Below are 20,396 nucleotides of genomic sequence, written 5' to 3' on the forward strand. Positions count from 1 at the left end.
ATTATTCCATTCTGAGCAAGCAACATTTTCAAAGCAGTTAGGAATGTTTCACCACACATTTGGGCAAACACAGTGCTCACAATGCCGTATCCATCATCAAAGTTAATCTTTGCACATGAATCAGCCCTGCAAATCTTCAAGGTAATACTCTTTAGTTTCCAAAACTTGAGTCAGTAAGACATGCTAATAAACCACAAGATATTATTTTGCAAAGGTAATGCATAAGAGGTAGATCCTCCCATGATGCAAGTTACTACTCCCTCCCTGTAACAATTCTATGCCAGCCTACAATAGTCAATTACCAGGCCCTAAAGTGGCATAAGCAATAGATGTATGCCAAACGGGAAAGCTAGAGAGACCTAACTTGAAAATATTCTTTCAAACATGCACATCTGGAGCTGAACACCATCCAAAATCATATCTAACCACAACATGTCCCATACATGCAGATCAAACCCTATTTGCGGATGGAGAAAAAGGCATGGTGTAATTAATGTGGAGAAGCCAGGATGGTGACAAAGTTCATGGTGATGGTGGCTGCACTTCATCAGAAAAAGTGAGGATGGAGCTCTGTGCCCTGGAGTTAGTCATCACTCCTTGCCATAAAGACAATTTGTGTTTCTGCGCTTAATCTCCTCATGTTTTTCTTTTTGTTGACCAGTTTGCTCCCAGTGTGTCAAAATGATCTCTAGATTATGGTGAGTCACTACGGAGATCCCTGGAGCAACAGCCTGGGAAAGTCTTGGGCTTGCTCGGAACAGACATTTCAGGAGATGTTAACAATGATGGTTCTCTGACTGCAGTGATGTGGAGGCTTATTACCGTCCTGGTAATTGCTGGAGTAAGACGCCCCAGTGTTGACTAATCATTCCTCTCTAAAACATAACACTGGTGATGCTTCCTCAAGGAGGTTATGACTGAAAGCCTTAGAATTGATGGTCACACTGTTAGTTAAACCAAAACTTTTTGATTTTGTTTTGTGGGCTTTTTTTTTCAATTCCATGGGCCAAGCCCTCACCTAGGCGTACAACTGAGAGGGTGGCTATGGCCAGGAGGAAGAAATGGTGTGAAAGAAGCTGCATTGCATGTAGCTGCTGCCTGGAGGATGCTCCGATGGTGTACTTTGCTTTTGTCTAGCACTTGTGGGAGGATTGTGCTAAGGCGTTTGCTGCTCTCACACTGGTGTTCCTGAAGCTGGGCTAGGAAGCTCATTTAGCTTCCTGGGAATGGGAAAGAGCTCTGAGACAGTCAGAGGCTGAAGGCTCCCCATAATGACAGCTTGGGATCCGTCCCAGTGGTGACTCTATTCAGTTCTAATTGATGGGTGTTTGGAGGACAAAAAATGTGTTATTACACAGTTCATCAACTCTGGCTCTTAGGCCTTCTTTAGGAGCTTTTGATGCTGCACACAATTGCAGCGTCTAACCTGAACTAAGGGTGTGTGCTGAGCTGTGAGGTCCTGAGCCAGGGCTGTGTGCCCATCCTGTCTTTTCCAAGGCACGCAGGGGGTCAGGGACGGGGAGCTGGCTTGGTCTGATCTGGAAGGACAATGCACATGTTCCCCATTATAAAACCAACTTCAGTTTCCCCTGGCAGCGGTCAGCAAACCATCATCAAAGCTACTGGAAACTCATACCTAAAGTTGTGTTTTCATGCTATAAATTATTCATTTGTTATTGCTGCTGACTCATAAGTGCTAGAGACCAAACCACTGACCAGAGGAAGTAGGACTGTTGAAGGTAAATGTTAGTAAAGGCGCTGCTAATGCTGTTAAAGTCAGCTTTAAAAGGATTAGCATGAGCATTGTTTCTTAACAGCCACTGCTGTTCTTGCACCTATTAATTGTTAAATATAACAATCACTACTAGTTCTATAAATCTGTCTCCTGTGATTTTGCATCCTATTATTTTATGCTTATATGGTAAACCCCTCAGGAAAGGCAATGTCTCATGGCCTGCATTTGTGCAGTATCTGTCCCTTTAGGGTGTCCAATATAACTGGAGCATTTAACAATTACTGGAATTTACAGGCTACATAATAAGATAACGAGTCCATAAGTGCTAATCTGGAATTTTCTGCTGATTCCCCAGAAGGGTGTCAACCATGTCGAAGAGTGGTCAGGAATTCGCTCACTCCTGTCCATTATTTTTACTGATTTATCATTGTAGCTCCTTGCTGCATGTTTCAGGCTTACAGAGACTCAACCGTCCCTCCCCCAAAGAAGTCTTTATGTGCAAAGTGAGACAAAATGTAGCGGGAATTTGCTTTAGGCACCTGACTTAGGGCTAAGCCAGCCAGCTAGGCTCCCTCTGTAGTCCACAGTAAAGGAGGTTTTGGGACCTCCAATCTCTGGCTGCTCTTCTGCGTTTTTGGAGGAATGTCCCACTCTCTCAACTGGCTGCAATGGCCAGTTTTTAACCAGCTTGGCAGGTTTTAGGTCAACATGTCACAGACCCCTCAAAGCTTCTGCCCTTGCAAAGATCTCTGCCTGCTGTGGTGGATGATTTGGTTACTTATCTTTTAGTTTCTCAGATGATCACCATAGGAATGAGCCAAGAGCAGTAGTTGGTCAACTCAGATGCTTGTAATTGGTGATGTTAACACACTCCTGGCATGGCACATGGTACTTCACCATCCTTATCCACTTTGGGGCTAGCTGAAGGCAGCATCCCCATGAAATAAGGATGAAGGGTGATAACAAACCCACAGCTGTCTTGGTTTGCAAAAACGACAGACGCCTACAGAGGCTTTGGTTGTGATAACCATGGTTATGAAGGTCTTGGCAGAGACATTCCATTCTCCAGACACAAACTCTCCTGTCTTTTTCTCCCAACCTTTGGATAAGGTCCATTGCCATGGTGGCTGTGAGCTGCACTGCTGACCCTGACGGGTGGGGTAATACAGCTTTCAGAGTTGACATTTTGCCATTTGTTTTGGCAGGATGAAACAGAGTGCCTTGTGTGTAGGCTGGGCAGCAGAAATATGCCTTGCTGCAATTCATTCCTCTCTCACGCTTGTTTACACCCTTAACAGTTTAAGCCCTGTCCTTTACGGCATAGATTATGCTTAAATTATGTGGGATGGTTATGAGGAAGCTCTAGGCAACACTTATCTGGGTTGTTCTAATTTTTTTCCACAGAATAAAGGACTTCAAAGCACCTCTGTGTTATTAACATTGTAGATACAGAGTTCTACTCTAATAAAATTAATAACATGTTGCTGCAGTTTTAGGTCTTGATAATGAGTAATAGTTTCACTTTAAAACATGATTTTATCCTCCTCCTAAGCAGACCCTTCGTAGCTCTGCAGGTCAAGGTTATTTTCTTTGCCATAGAAGACAATTTTTTTTCTCTGCTATACTAAAATCAAAGTCTTAAATTTATGAACCTTCTGGTCTTTATATGGTGTAAATTTGCTCCATCAGTTGAAAAGGTACCTAAGAGGATTACCCTACATAAATCTAGGCTTATGTTGTTTAAAAAAAGTTTGAAAACCAGCCTTGTAGTGTGCTAAATTAAGCTCTCCTAATTAAACATATATAGTACAAATGATATAAACCCTCCTTCTCCAGTGATAACTTTGCTTGTTATTTCATTGTGTAAAGAAGTTATAATTCTCCATGGAAATGGAGAGTTCACAGATTTATTTAGTCTCCAGCTCTGCTTCCAGCCTGGAGGATTTGGATTTCTCCAATACATCAACCAAGAAGTTCAAGCCAAAGTTTTCAAAATCTAATGAGGAATTTTGCACACTTTCTTTGAAAAGCAACGTTTTGTGTTGTCAGCTACAACTAGTGACCATGAAGAAGCCTAAGTCAGTTGTCAGATGGATATCACACTGTATGGGGCTCAGAACTAACAACTAATCCTAAGATAGATAATTACAGCAGTTGAAGGAATGATCCAAGCAACAACACCTGATTTACAAGTAAATGAGCTAATCACCAACAAATAGATCTTCTAGCCTCCAGGCAGTTGGAGGAATTGTATAAAAGCACTTGCAGCTCAAGGTTGTTTACCTGCTTCTCCTAACTTTCTCTCTTCAGTGGATCAAATAAGTCTGATTTGGCTTATTCTTTTGACTGTTATAGCTTTAGTTTTGGTGTAAGGCTTTGTTACTCTCCAAATTGCTGTAGCTGGCTGCTACAAACAAGCCTCTACTGCAAGCAGTCTATTGTGGGCTTTGACAGATGTGGATTTGGGGAGGTAATGTGGGACTTAGAGACCCACAGGGGTTTTAGACACTTTCCATTGAGTACTAGGGGGTCTAAATTCTCTCCTCTACTTTGTACAGTCTCACTATAGAAATACTTTGATACCGGAGATAATTTTTTAGGATGGTTATTTAGCAAGATTCTCATCTAATCAAATGTTCATTCTTTCATATATGGCTATGGAAGTTTAAAATTTTAACCCTTTTTCTTGTTTCATGCATACACAGATTTATGTCTCCTGTGCATGTTTAAGGTCTGGGCAGGTGGAAATACATAGAAAGACTCAGTTTTCGGGTTAGGGCACAATTTTGTCCTAGAAAAATAACTCCATAATTGAGCACACCAGCACTGAATATTTTTTACAGAAAATTAAAAGAAACTAGAATATCTGTAGGTGAGAAAGCAGTAGGCTAGGCTGAGCCCAGGTCTAATCTCAAATAGCAGCTCTCTCCTTCTTTATAGAACAAGCCATTTTAGCTCCAGATCCTGTCTGATACCATTTACCATTGTATTTGTGCTAATATTTGCTGTAGTGGGCTCCTGGACTGCAAATATTTCTGTGAAAGGAGCTTCTTATACTGTATTTAATCTATGCCTTGAGGCAAGAGGATGCACCACAGTCAGTGCCCTGAGGGACACAGGAACTCACCTAATAAATACAGGACATCCTATTGGAGAGCTCCTGAGGGCAGGCTTCTGCTTCTGCACTGGCTCCAAGCGTGACCACAGAAATGTCATGCAGTTGTGCTTAGTGCTTCTGCTGAGCTCTGAAGTAGCCAGAATTTCTAACAATATTTTGAAACAGGAAGAATCAGGTCTAGCTTGGAATTAGGATGAAATTTGGGGGTTTTTTTTAGGCTGGCTATTTACAGAAAGCAATCTATCCACAAGCCTTAGCAGAGCCCCCAGCTGCCCTCCAAGCATCTCTGTCACTCCTATTGTATGTTCATCCCAGGTGCAGGAAGGGACTGGTGGGTGACAGCCTTCACTGCAAGGAGCTGTGCACCAATTGCAAGGGATCAGGTGTTATTCTTATCTCCTCCCTGTGTTTCAGACTTACGTGCTTTCCAGAGTGACGTCTTACTGCAGAGACCTGTGCATACCATACAGCAGCCTGTGTCAGGTGACCTCCCCTCAGCCCTTGGCCAATGCCTGAAACAAGCTGTGCGTGACATCCTGCGATGACTCCAGAGCGGTCATTTACCCACCACCCGTTGTCCTGACTTTCCCAGGACCGATTCGCAGCTCTTGCCCACAGGAAAGTATCATGGGCAGCTGTGGACCACTCAGCATTGGCCACCCATTTGGTTCTGGGGGCTGTGTTGGTTACAGGGGTTATGGAAATGCTGTTGGCTTAAGGGGCTCCATTCTTTTTGGAGGCTCAAATGGTTATGGGGGTGCATGCAATTACAGCAGGTCTTACAGTTCTGGATACTCGTCACTGGGAAGGGGAAATTGTAGCCCATACTCTTGCCAATGGTACAGCACCTACAGCCAAGGAAGCTGTGGGCCATGCTAAATACTTCATGGGAGTTCACTGCACAGAGCAACCAGAATATGGAAAACACGGCAGAAAATCATGGATGGGAAACTGAGTCTGAGCCTGTGCAGAGCTGAGAGCTCACTGCTCTGACTGAAGCCAGCAGGAGCTGTGAGGTCTCAGCAGCGCCCAGAAAACCAGGTGTATAGGTAGAGCTGGGCAAACTGTATAACTACACACACACACATGCAGATGAAAAAAAAAAAAAAAGATTTAGTCAGGGTCCAGCAAAGAAAAAGAATTTTTCAAGGAAGAAGAAAAAAAAAAATCCACCTGGAAAACAATTCCTTTTAAAATCCCAGCTTCTAAATTTTAAAGCAGAGAGTAAAAGCCATTTTTCTTAGAGAGATGTCAAAGAAGTTAAACAGTTCAGAATGTTTTTAACCACTTTTCCTTTTCAAAACTCTTATTTTCTCCCCATTTAGATTACTTTAGCTGAAGATTTTCATTGCCCTTAAGCTCCATCTTGGAACAAATTTGCTATTTATAAGAAAAATATAAGCAGCTCAACCTATAAGCATATTTTCCATTTTACACTTCAGCCTTTTGGCATCTTCTGTTTATACTTTCCCACCTATGCATTTATTGCACTGTTCCTGAGGATAGGCTGGATGTTCAGTTACAAAAAATGATCTGTGCACTGCTGGTATTGAGGTGTCCTCAATACCCTTGAGGTTAAACAATGTTCAGTTTAACGTGTTGTAGGAGTTTGTACATTGTTTTATGGCCTTCCACAGCACTACAGTACAAGAGTAATGGAAACCTCATTTGCCTCAGTATGCCTGCTTTAAAAGGAATATATTGTAAAGGGGTAAAACCAGGACATGTAACTCAAATTATACAGCTGTAACAAGGAAAGCAGAAATTCTCGTACCAAATGCATGACTTAATATCACAAACTGCGTGATATACAGGGTCCTGAAGTGTCTGTCTTTATTCCCTCTGTTATTGCAACTGTTAGCTCTGCTTCTCATGCCCATTAAAAGGCGTATTGCATAGCGCTGACCTGGTGTTCATTCCACTTCAGTTTTCCACTTACCCCCATTTCAATGAAAAGACTTCTTTTCCTTCTGAGCTCCCTTATTTCTCTTCCAGATGATACAGTAAGTTTCCAGTAGTCACCAAAAGGCAGTTTTCTTCCAGTCACAAGTGCTCAGTTACTTTGGAAATAAGAGTTTTGGCCCTTCAGTTTTAGCAAAAAGAGAATGCTCTTAATAGCCAGAGAAAAATCATGCTACGTACATACCCGCAACACACTGCACACCACTGCTTCTGCGCCGTCTGGGTCCGGCTCCATGCAGAAGCTGAAGCCAGCGCTTTCCCAGGATAGAAATGGGAATCTATTCCTAGTACTGGCAGTTAGCAGAAGTCTTTAAGGAGCAAATACACTTTTCAAATGTAGTGAAGATACTGAGGGCAACTCCTTTCTCTCTGTAAGCTAGTGGGAGAATGAAGATAACCTCTGATCCAACAGTCTAGCATGATTGTTTAATCCCACCCCTTTCACCACAAATCCTTACAAAAGATTTTAGGGATGTCCACATCTTGTGGATAAGTGGACAACTCACAAGCAACAACCAGGACACCTTGTCCTTTGCTGTTGATTAACACCCAGAGGAGCCTGGGTCTCAAATGAGGCATCATTTTAGCATCGTTGTCCAATAGTTTTAAGCTGAGGAGAAAAGGAAACCAGAAGGCAAATGTTGTGATGCAATATCAGCTTTAATTGAAACAGGACAAGGACTTCATAGCAGCGGAACATAACAATCCAGAGAATACAGAATACATTTGCAGGGTTTGCTGGGGATGGACGTGGTTGTCTTCTTTGAGGGCTGCAGTTCGTAGGATGATCTTCTGTCTTTGCTACATTTGCAGCATTTGAGAGTCGAGTTTACTTTTCATCTGTTTGTTTGGGTTTTTTTTTGGTTTTGAGGGTTGTTTGTTTTTTTTTTTAAATCCCAGACTATGTGAAACAGGGTAGCTCCCAGAATCAAACTGGAGCTTCGAGAAGTTTTTCCACTATACCTCAAAAGCCATGAAACATCAGTCCATATGAGAGGCCAGAATACACAGGATCTAATTTGCACTGATGTTTAGTCTTCTGTAAACCACTTGAATTTAAAATAAGGCCTTTTCTATATTTCTCAATTAAATGGCCCCTCAAACACAGAGTTGGGATCTTGTTAGCAGACACATAATCCAACAGGAAGGGAAATACAGTGCCTGGGCTTGTTTCTCAGGGTGGCTGAGTGTGCCCAGCTCCTGAGGACCCCCACTGCAGCGTGGTATGCTGCCCCTCTGAAAGCCATGTCCCTCTGCTCAGTCACGGACTGGGACTTTGCTCTGATCCCTGCTGGGTCCTGCTCCACAGGGAATCCCTGCAGGGCTTAGCAGGGCCCGCAGCTCCCACGACGGTAAGTTGTGTATCTGCGGGAATAGCAGGGGTAGGAGTACCTGCCACCCAGGAAGACACCGGAATCGAAGGAGCTCTGGGCATCCAGGGAGCTCCCGTAGCCAAAGGAGCTGCCCAGACCCAGTGGGGCTGAGGTGCCCACTACGCTCTCCTGAGGGCAGGAGCTGAGGATGGGGCCCGGGAAGACGATGGCCACGGGTGGTGGGTAGACCACGGCACGGGAATCCCCGCAGGAGGTGATGCAGGGCTGGTTCCAGGCATTCGCATATGGCGGGGGGCACCTCACGTCGCAGGGCGAGTAGCTGCCATAGTTGCAGACCTGCCTGCAGGAAGACATCTTTCTGGCTGGAAGTGAGCCTGAAACACATAGGGTGGGGAGAGCATGGGTCAAGGGCGACAGTGCAGGTGCATTTGCAAAGGGGAGCCCTCATTTATTCAAGCTATACAATATTCAGAAAGTTACTCTTCTACAGCTAAGTATAAAGTGTGATTGCAATTCATATGCAGAAATAATGAAGATTAGATAACCTGTTAGAAGTCAGCAAAGCCTCTTTAAAGACAGATGAGGATTGACCTAGCAATATTTATTTAAAACTGTTCCTAAAACTGTTGTCTTCTTTTGCAAAGCACTCCCAGGCATAGATAAAATCATTAAGCATTCTTTCTCTGAAACATGCAAGCATCTCTTGAAGCCCCATGCTCTCCATATAAATCCCATACCCTCCAAAGCCTGCCAAGCTGAAAGAAGTTACAGAATCTTTTTTATGAAAATAGCATTCTTCCAGTAATAGGCAAAGACATATTAAGAACTCTTATTAAAGTGGCTTTTAAACTCATAGAACAGATTTAACTGAAGTCAGACTTACTCAGTTCACCGCCAAGGAGAAGCCAAGAAGAATGGTTTGAAGAGCTCTGTGCTCCAAGCACTTTTATACAGTTCCTCAGAGCAGCTCCAGGGTCTGAGCCACGCTTCGGGCATGCGGTCCTTCCTAGTTACAAAACAAACTTTCCTGTATTTGTCACGTCAACGGGTGGAGGAACCTTTGCATATTGTTTGCTGTTAAGCAATTATTAGTTGAGTGGTATCACATCCATGTTGCATCCTACAGAAATCTTTAATCTCAAAATAGGGACAGTATTCATCCTTAGTGTCTTTCTACTCATTGCAGAAATTAACTTCCTTCTTCCACTTGTCCAAGCTTCAAAGCACATAATTCAGACAGATCAGTAGAACAGAGGATTGCTGATTTGACAAAATAGACTTTTTTTTTTTTAAATAATGTTTTGATTTTGTCATGCTTGATGTAAAGGTTTTCAAACCTTTTAGTTGCAAAGGGAGATGAACCTTAGAGACCTTTATACCACCTTGGCAAGATACCTTTCTGCTCCTTTTTTATCCCCACGCTCTTTTTCCTCAATACGTGAAAAAAAATTCTGTAGACCACAGCCCTTGGGTGCTTCGGTTATGGTGGTCATCCTGCTCACAGCTACAGAGAAGCAGCTCTGTGATATAAGGGCCTTTCTGACGTTAATAGTGAATTTCTACAGCCTGTTTTGAAGGGGTGGTGGAGAGAGGGGAAACAGGACTCACACGCTGCAGAAGTCTTCTTATCCCACTTCATTCCTGGTGAATATTATTATATATTGCCCTAGTTAAAAGCAATACGTAAAAGGGCAAGGAAACTCTTGCTTACAAATGCTAGGAAGGAATTAGCCTTATGCGCAAGTTACTCCAAAACATACTGCTTTTAACAACTCCTTTGTTCTGAAACTTCACGTTGGACCCTTTCAGACAGCAGATCCTGGTCTAGCTATGTACAGGAGTTTGCAATAAATAAGTTTACAGCTGGAAAATTCTATCCAGCTCCTCACCTGATGTAACAGGCCACAGATGAAAGCGAGTGGTCAAATGCTGGGGTCCTGCATGTATGTATAAATTTGATGATCTTAAAGGATTTATATGTCAAAAATATTGCTTACAGCATTTAGTAATTGGAAAGCTGAATTAGATTACACATGATGATTCCCTCTTGACAGCAAAACACATTTAAGGAACCATGTCCCTGCCCTACTGTGAGCTGTAATCTGCACTCCTGTGGATTTATCAGGTGGGATGGAAATGCTCTGGTTTCCTTGCTATTTATTGTAAACAGAGACACTACCCTGGTCTTGCTCCTGAACATAGTAGGGAAACTACAACATGGAAAACAGAAAATAACATCAAATCTAGACCCAGGGCAAGGTAAAGATGTCCCAGTTAAGGCACAGTGGTCTGGAGCAGATTTTCAGTGTAACCTTTGCCAAGAATTTGGGGAGAGGTTTTTAGATGCCCTCATTGTCCTGTGTGCATTGGGGCGAGGACAACCCGCCCTCTGCACTCGCTGCAAGAGGCTCTCTCCGGTGGGGATAGTAATCCTTCCTTTCATCATACCTAAAACTAGCTGGTTTCGTTTATTGGTTCCTGACAGCAGTGACTGTCTCAGCTCTCTATTTTCATAGCATCTGGGTGCCAACCTCGTTTACATAAGCTAAGAGATAATAGAATTATAATTATAAATAATAACACTAACAAGTACAAGACATGCCCGAGATCTCCTCCCAGAGGCTCACTTAATTGCCAAGAGATGTTTGGTAAATTATTTGGCCTCTGTCTTAATCATCTCTTCTAGAAATCATCAGTAGTAATTTCCCGTTTCATGTGGGTGTTACACAGGCTTGCACAGAGCAGTATTTTACCTGCTGGGAAAAATGCTTAATATAGCACAAAACTGCAAATGGGAAAGGTTAACTTGGAGGCAGAAGAAATCAGATGAAAATTCGGCTGTGGTATGCACCCAAAGTATGCAGTGATCCATGAGATCAGTTTAAATGAAAGGAGTTTCATGGGCAAAACCCCAACCCCCCAGTATATGTGAGACCTGGAAGGCAGTAGCGGGGAGTCCTTACACTGGACTCTCCAAGTCTTGCAACACATTCTCCATGGTCCCGTGACATACCTCTGGAATTAAATCCTTAAAAAGCCAGATGGACGATAGCCAAGGTTGCTGATGCAACGCTAATGGTCATCTGAGTTAGGCCGTACTCTCAAAGGGATGGTGGAAGAACAAGGGATGGTGAAGGATGTCTATAATCTGGACATGTACAATTTTTTTTCTTTCTGTGTTTACAAGGCAGATACTACCCTATGGAAGTGACTGTGAAAAGTGACCATCTGCAAGTCTTTAAGATGCACACTCATGCTGCCATTACATTTGAAGGTCTGAGGAGCATGTAGGGCCAAGTTGCAGTTCCTGCTGCCAGAGTGAGCATGGTAGAGTGGCAGAGCAGTGGGATATAGGAAATAATAAACCTGTATTTTCTGGTTTCTAGCACATGCCTTGTGGGCTTAGCATCTTTAGGAGGGCAGGTCCATACCAGACAGAGTCTCCGGAGCTAGGAGTGACCAGTCGCCCTTCTAAAAGGAAAGCAATGACCAGATGGTGCCTGACCTGTGCTAATTACTTTTCCTCCAAAGCAGGCATTTCTGAATCTTTATTTTCTTTTCTTCATCCTCACCCAATAGTCTTCTTCCTCCTCAGACTCTGGAAATGCTCTCGGTCTATGGAGCCCTTTTTAACTCCTTCCCTGAAAATCACGTTTGCTTTGTGATCACGCCAGTTTAGTTGCTGCCCATTTTAATACTCCCATCCTTATTTCTCAATCTTAGTATTTTCTTTTTATATCTCAAGAGAATGCAAAATCCTTGTTTTTTCACTGCTTTATACACAACCACTCGTTTGTAGAACACCCAAATGAATTGGGTGATTTTTATTGTTGATTTCTTGATGGGATTATTAGAAGTCTGAGGCTAGATAATGCACTCAGCCACACTTGCTGATTCAGTGGGAGAGCTGAGAGGAACACTCAGCACACCAAGTCCTCATTCCTTTATCTCCTGCACTGTGACACTAAGTCAAGGACCATTGTTTGGAGAACTGTAAGAAATAAAATAGGAGATTGTCCAGCTCCAAGGCACTAACAACCTAAATATGCATCTCCAAGACATAACGGGAAGAAAAATTCCTGTCTACTCAACACAGAAGAAACGCTCATTTACCGGAGATGAAGGCTGTGCAATCAGTACCCTTGAACATAACTGACATAGACTTTCTGGCATGTCTCAGTCCAGAAAAATAATAGGACGGGGACATGGTGGCTAACAAACACAGGTTGCTGAGATTTAATCATATTATTTCTGCACTTCTGTTTCCAAATACAATAAGCAATGCATGTTGATGTATGAAATCTTTCAGATTAATAAAGGGTATTCCCTAAGTCAAGGCTGATCATCATGACAATGCTTCTGCCTTGGTTCTAAGCCCAGTTACATTAGCTGAGAGCTGGATATTAATTTCTATGTTTCATATGTAAAAGTTAAGACCTGTCATTAAACAGGGCACAATCTAGTAACCTGTTTTGCAGTGCTCAGTTCTGGGTATTGCAAAAGTATTTCCCATGATGGCAATTTGTAGCTAACAGTCTAATGCTGAAGATGGAGTTTGAATTTAAAAAGAAGGATTTACAATTACTGCTTCCAAAACTCAAATTTTCTTTCTCTGAAAATGAATTGCTAGAAAAAGCAAAACAGTTAAACTGAAATAGTAATAGGAGGATCAAAGAGACTGCTGTGGCTTGACAAAGGTCTGAGACTTTGATCTCCAGCCCTGACTTAGATTATAATACTGTGAAAAACAAGCAAACACCAATATATGGAAACTCACACAGAATTCTGGTTAGGTTATAAGACAGCAACATAATTTGAAAAATTAATTTGCAGATTCATAGCAAAGTAAATCTTGATCTCCCTCTGTCCCCAATAAAGGCAACAGAGTTATAACAAAGGTGGAAATCGCTCCCTGACCCGTTTGACATGCAAGAAGTTTACAGGCTATGATGTAGATGTAAAACCATCTGAGGTGGGGTTTCTTAGTTAGGAGAAACAATATGCACAACAATTACCTTGATTGAGTGACATATGTAAAAAGGTGGATTTGAGGGACAATGAGTACAAAAGAGGACAAGAATGGTTCACTTCCCCCAGGGCAAACTGAGAAACTGTATAAAAGCACCTGTAGCCCAGAGTCTTCAAACCACTTCTCTTCGAGTTGCATTTCTCTTCTGCTGTTCAACCAGGTAAGTCATATTTTTTGTGGGGCAGGGGAGGGTTTGAGCTAACATGTCAGTTCAATTTACTTCTAAGCAATTCAGATAAGGAGTGTTGTAAGAACTATTTCAAGATGTGAAACAGAGTAATAGGAAATAGAGTAAATAGAGTAAAATGTATTTTGTCTTTCTCACCTTTAATTCTAAACAGATTTACCTGTCGCACTTGCCCTCTGAATGTGTTCCTTCACTGTCACTGGTTTGAATAAATGAGGGCTCCCCTTTGCAAATGCACCTGCACTGTCGCCCTTGACCCATGCTCTCCCCACCCTATGTGTTTCAGGCTCACTTCCAGCCAGAAAGATGTCTTCCTGCAGGCAGGTCTGCAACTATGGCAGCTACTCGCCCTGCGACGTGAGGTGCCCCCCGCCATATGCGAATGCCTGGAACCAGCCCTGCATCACCTCCTGCGGGGATTCCCGTGCCGTGGTCTACCCACCGCCCGTGGCCATCGTCTTCCCGGGCCCCATCCTCAGCTCCTGCCCTCAGGAGAGCGTAGTGGGCACCTCAGCCCCACTGGGTCTGGGCAGCTCCTTTGGCTACGGGAGCTCCCTGGATGCCCAGAGCTCCTTCGATTCCGGTGTCTTCCTGGGTGGCAGGTACTCCTACCCCTGCTATTCCCGCAGCTCCGGGATAGACCGCCCTGCTAAGCCTACAAGGCTTCCCTGGATCACAAGACGAAGGAGAAACAAGACCAGTCTCACAACCTGTGAGTGAGCAGAGGGGCATGGCTTTCAGAGGGGCAGCGAGAATCCTCAGGAGCTGGGCACGCTCATCTGTCCTGAGAAACAAGCCCAGACACTATATTTCCCATTTGTACTAGATCTCTGCTCACAATGTTCTGGCTCTGTGCTCAACCCCTTTTTACTTTGCTGTCATGTAAATTTAACTTAATTCCTCTGTATTGTTCCCTGCAGTATTGCTGTGGTCTGATAAATCCCATTTGTCGGTTCCAATAAAATTCTTTCTGCATCACAATATCATGTTTTCTGCTTTTATTTGTACAGTTTCTAAATCTATAGCCCACTGATGCTAAAATAATCCTCAATGACTGGTCTCTTGCATTAATTAATGTGTTAAAAGGAAATCCCAGACCTTGATATAGATCCTAAATGTTTCATAGCCATGGATGTTATACAAGTACTATGTTTTTGCTGTGTTTGATAGCCTTGGGATCCAAAAGAAAATCTGATGCAGGCACATACATGGTGAACACTACCTCGGCCACCTATTTCCTACATTATGGTGGTGTAAATGCAGTTGTCCCTGTGAGCATGGTGAACGTCAACACCTCACAAGCGAGGCATCTGTGGAGACCTTCCTTAGCCCTCCTGGCAACAATTACGTCCAAGCCACTATACCATTTCTCCCAGCACATCCCAGAAGGACATGGGAAAGAAAAGGAAATGAGAGTCAAGCACAGCTACCAAAAAATCAGGGGCAAGGGGAGCCTGGAAGGCATGGTGTCCTGGTTTCGGCTGGGATAGAGTTAATTTTCTTCCTAGTAGCTGGTATAGTGCTGTGTTTCGGATTTAGTAGGAAAATAATGTTGATAACACACTGATGTTTTCAGTTGCTGCTAAGTAGTGTTTACACTAAGTCAAGGATTTTTCAGCTTCTCATGCCCAGCCAGCAAGGAGGCTGGAGGGGCACAAGAAGTTGGGATGGGACACAGCCAGGACAGCTGACCCAAACTGGCCAAAGGAATATTCCATATCATATGACATCATGCTCAGCATATAAAGCTGGGGAAAAAAGAAGGAGAGGGGGGGACGTTCGGAGTGATGGTGTTTGTCTTCCCAAGTAACCATTATGCGTGATGGAGCCCTGCTTTCCTGGAGATGGCTGAACACCTCCCTGTCGATGGGAAGTGGTGAATGAATTCCTTGTTTTGCTTTGCTTGCACGCGCGGCTTTTGCTTTACCTTTAAGCTGTCTTTATCTCAACCCACGAGTTTTCTCACTTCTACTCTTCTGATTCTCTCCCCCATCCCACCGGGTGGGGGAGTGAGCGAGCGGCTGCATGGTGCTTAGTTGACAGCTGGGGTTAAACCACGACACATTGGCATACTTCAGGACTCAGTGTACAGCAGAAGGATCTCTATTCACTCCTTGCCACAACAAGCTCACAGAGGTGTTTTCCCCTGAACAAAGAAGTAAATGCTTCCTGCGACAGTAAGCCTGATGAAGTTTACTGACTTCTTCCTCTCCTGAAATGGCAGTCAAAATCTCTGATGGTCTGACTTACGCAGTCTTGAAAATGCTAAGTTTTCCACATGCTGAAGGGCATGAACTCCTGGCATAGCTGGGCTTAACTAACTACATTGTTGCCATGCTTATCAGCCAAGACAAAATCGCAAGCTGCTGCGGGCTGCAGCCTTGTTTTAAGGGGTTAGCACACAATATGGCCTTGGAGACCCAAGACAGCAACGCAGAGCGTAGTGCACTGCACAGATCATGGATACAGTAGTAGAATTCCAACATCTTCTCAAACCTCTCAAACAGGTTTGTCAGATCTATTGTTCCCTCTACATCTCATCCCATGGGTGATGTTTGTCCACCTCCTAAAAGTCCTGGAGTATACCGGTCCAAACACACCCAGGTCGCTATCCTGGGGCATATGTGTCATTGTGATGGGTAGAGAAACACAGGCAAGTGGGATGCACGTCTGTCTGTCTTTTGGACACCAGCCACAGAGCGAATCCCACTGGGAAATGCTCGGAGCACAGCCTCGCTGGGACCTCACCCTGCACAAAGCCGGCCGCCGGGCGGGTGCAGGCGTGCCTTCCCCTGGTCGGGCAGAGACTACACAGTTAGGAATGTAGCTCTCACTTTAAAAGACAGCATTTTCACAACACCCCTGCGGTCTAGGTGGTTGTTACAGGAAAGACAATTGAGACATCAGGGCAAAGTGTTTGTCTTCCTATCAGTTTCTGATTCAGAGGAAGAGCTGGGAAGGAAAATACAGGTGTGCCTATTCCTGCCATTGTTACAGATAGAATTTGGGTGGGTTTTAGTTTCACCAGCAGGTCCTGCCGTCCCAGGCCAGAGGAAAGGCAGAAAACCTGTCTCCGTCCAGAAGAAATAAAATAAACATGGAAGGAAAAATAGTAGGTCATGCAATTTTACAGAAGGGTCACAAAGGGCAAGGAGAAGCTACTGATGCAGCCAAGCATTGCATGCACCAGGCCTCACTCATGGGAGATGATCTGTCACCATTAAGTCCACAAGGATCACTTAAGAGAGCAAGAAATTCTTTTAGGATGAAGCCAGAAATAAGAAAAGAGCAAAGCAGACCATTCAAAATCCCAGCAGTCTGCACCTCCATCACCTTCCTGCCTTGTGCTAATTCTATTTTTGTTTTATTCTCCACTGTTTATTTTTCTACCCTGCATTTCCTTTGAGTATTTTGATGAAATCAGTGAAAGATATAAACACACTGGGATTAAGAAAAATAAACAGAGAACATGGGGTATTTGTGCAGGGATATGTTTTTCTCCTGCCAGTCCACAAAACCACAGCTCAGTAGAGGGCAGGGACAGGACTGTGGCCACTGGCTCCCTGCTTCGATTTACTCAGTACAGCTGAACCAGTCTGGCACTTTGAAGATGTAAAGAATATTTCCTGCTGTGTAATCCTTAGCCACCTCTCTATGAAACCTCTGGAGAAATAGTGCTTAGATGCACATTTTGATACAGTTTTCCTTGTTCATCTCTCAGTTTCAGCTAAAGATCTGCAAGTGGAGCCGTTACAGGTCTATGGCATGGGTCAGACATCTCATCTCTGATGTCTCTGACATTTTCGTTTTTCCCCAGACAGACCTTAAATAGTTACAAACCGCCTATGCCCACCTAACACCCCTGAATTGCCTCTGATTCTTCTGACCAGAGTCTGGATTTTGTGTAAAAGGTTAAACAAAAAGTCTGGTGATGTTACACATCAAAATGGCCATCTAGAAATCCTTCCTTCTCCACACATGTAGAAAATTCATGGGTGGTGTGAGCTGTCAGTCAGCTGGTAAAGTCTGCTGCGGATACTCACAACCTTACACCAAAACTGAACGCACAAAACTAAGGTTGCCTACAGCAAAATGTTTTCAGTTTTAGGAATTATGAAACTATTTAAAATTATGTATAAAGATTGACCCATGTGAAAATAAGAGCAACAGGGTACCCTAAGCAATCTTATGCTGTCATAGAAGTCCCTGCCTAATAATTTATAAACACATTTTCCCAGACTGTTTCAAGTTGAAAAGGCAGAAAAGGCTTCCCTGGAGACAGACTCATGTCAAACTCTTACAAGAATCATGGTTTTAGCAGAATATACAGTTAACAATTAAAGCTGCTCTTCTATCTGCATTTCAATACTTGGGAAACTATTGAGTAAATTTAATCTTAGCCAAGTTAGCAGGGATCATATAACAAGAGGAGCGTCTGGAAAAAGGTTTGACAATTGAGCACTATTTTCCACTTTCTTAAACTCCTTGTGTATATGAAACCACCTTGCTCATGAGGGCCTGCTGCTTTATCAACTGATATTTGTTGCGCATTCAGCTCATTTTGGTGATGCAAAAAGTTTTCTGACTTATCCTAATTACTATGGTGTTCCCTGCTTCATCATGTTGTTACACAATGCTACATCTCATGGTTCGTTTCCTTTAAAAACTTCAATGACCAGGTCCTTCCTGGTATCAATCCACTCCCTTTGTTGGTTTTGGGTGGGAATGAATCAAGCTCCTTTTCTGTGATTGTTTGACTTTTGTATCCTTCTCCATCTTAAGGAGTATTAGGGACCTGGCTTCATGGTCTGCGATGCCACAATAATGTCCAATGGAATTTACTGCTGTAGTTCCATACTTGCTGAGAGTCTGTGAGCTGAATCCTTTGCATCCCCCCAGATAACTAGCCGCTGTCAATCTGACTGATTACTGTATTGTTCAAGGAGTCGAGCCCTGACGGCCATGAGGTCGCTGCTACTTAAAATCTTGCCCTGGAGAATCCTGTTAGAAGGCAGTGATAATGAACAAAAACAGATGGAACTTCCCCTCTTCAGATGCGTCTCCTGTACTGTATGGGTTACAGGGAAAGTTGAGGGCTAAAGCATTTATTGGTTTCTCAGGATCACTGAGATCCTTCTTAAAGACTTCTTGTAGAATGATCATTAATTTTTTCTCACTCAATTTGAGACATCTTGAACAAATTCTGATTCCCTCCTGAAAAGTGCTCTGTGCCACTGGCTTCTGAAAACAAGGCTGCCTATGGCCAAGAATACAGATATTGCCCAGTTCTGAAAATATTAATATTGAGTCTTGTAGTGAAGACATGCACTGGAGAGACAGCTAGATGCAAAGTTACTGAGTTGCAGTGCTTTAGGGAAACATTGCTGAAATCATTACAGAGAGCATAATATAAACTGATACCAGCTAAATTCAGTGGGGTCACATTCAATTGGAGCAGATGAGGGTTTTGCACCTAAGTTTGAAAATAAGTTTGTCGCAGAGTACACACAGAGCTAACTGTAAAGAAAATATAAGGAAAAAAAAATAAGGAGGGGAATAAACACCAGCTCTTAGCAGAGTCTGAAGAAAGCCTCTCTTCAGACCATAAATTGCCCTTTGCTCTGGCTGTTGGGGTGACAAGATCTGGACAAGAAATGCGTACAGGTCTGGAGTGCAATTTAAAGCCAGCAGCATTTCTACTATGCATTAACTAAATGCTTGTTTTCCGCTTTACAGTGAATTGCACAGATTTGCTGGCTTGTCAGTGCCTGCACATCAGACCCTGACTGAGCAGCTGAAGTGGGGACGTGAAGCAGGCAAAATAAGTAGACTTGCATCCTGGACCTTCAAGGTTAATATTTACAGTCTGTCCCCCATCTCTGAGTGGATTTTAAAATATAAAAGATATAACATATAACACAGTTGCCAACCAGATAGTTTTAACTTAACTGAACTACCTCTCATTACTGCGGAAGGGTAGAGCCTGGGGATTGTTTCAGAGAGGCTGAAATCTGATGAATCTGAATGTGATCAAAAAGTTTAGAGAGGGATGACATAGTAAGGTGTAAAGGAAAGCTGGGAATTGCCTAATAGCTGCAAACAGTGAGCAAAATCATTATACGCTGTGAGGTGTTACGTGTAATCGCTTCTGTTTTGAATCTAATCAAACATCATGTGCAAAGGGTGTCTCAGATCCTCCAGGCTATCCGAGCAGCAGTATAAAGGCACGCGCTGCTCACATCTCTCCCAACAGCTTCTCCTGACTTCTCCTCTGGGACTTGAGTAAGTTTTTAATTCTTTGTGCCTTTTTGATATGCTCTTTTAATGATAACTCTAACTGAATCCTACATAAATGTCTGCCGTGGCACTAACAGGGCCAGTCTCTCTGTAAAAGCAGCTCACTGATCCTGCAGAGAGCTTGGGGCTGGCATTATCCAGCTTCTTGAGGGACTACCGCAGTCCTTGCTAAGTGCTTCAAGGATTTGTGACTTTTAGTTCCTAAAGCTAGTATAGAAATGAGATGCAGCCTTATCTTGGCTTTAGTAGAACATGAAGCTTGGTTTTGAAGCCCTGTGTAACAGGTGGTCCTAAATTTTTATCGCTGTAATGCTTATTATTTTTAATTTGGAATCACCTCATCACCTCACTAGCCTGATAAAAGGATCCAATTCTAGCAAAACCTAGGTCGTGTCTTTGAGTATTCCTGCATTGAACTCGTATATGAACATCTACTTCCCTTGCTGTACAACCAACAAAGGTTTACAAGTTGGTAGTCCTAAAATACTGACTGCTGGAATTGGGTAGATATAACCAGGGGAGCAACCACTTCAGGTGTGCCCATAAATCCTGTCCTACAGGTTAACTACTGAGAAAAGGCGGCTGGGTGAGATGGCTGTTGGTCTTCTGAAGTACAGAAATGTTTGTGCTCCTTTACAAGAGAACACAACTGAAGCGAGCACTGCTTACGATGTAGCCCTTTGGGATATGTTCTGGCACATTACGTATAGACATGTCAAAAATGTAGGGTTTTT

The 20,396-nt window shown here is 43.2% G+C and overlaps 1 protein-coding gene across 1 annotated transcript; it reads right to left on the minus strand.

Moving 5' to 3' along the window:
• Nucleotides 1–8,140: 8,140 nt before the first annotated feature.
• LOC127026905 (scale keratin-like) lies at nucleotides 8,141–8,503 on the minus strand. The gene has a single exon (XM_050912200.1). It carries the CDS (start codon nucleotides 8,501–8,503, stop codon nucleotides 8,141–8,143), a length of 363 nt encoding a protein of 120 aa, XP_050768157.1.
• Between the last annotated feature and the right edge of the window lie 11,893 nt (nucleotides 8,504–20,396).

This window comes from Gymnogyps californianus, chromosome 29 (assembly GCF_018139145.2).
Source record: "Gymnogyps californianus isolate 813 chromosome 29, ASM1813914v2, whole genome shotgun sequence".
NCBI classification, from domain to species: domain Eukaryota; kingdom Metazoa; phylum Chordata; class Aves; order Accipitriformes; family Cathartidae; genus Gymnogyps; species Gymnogyps californianus.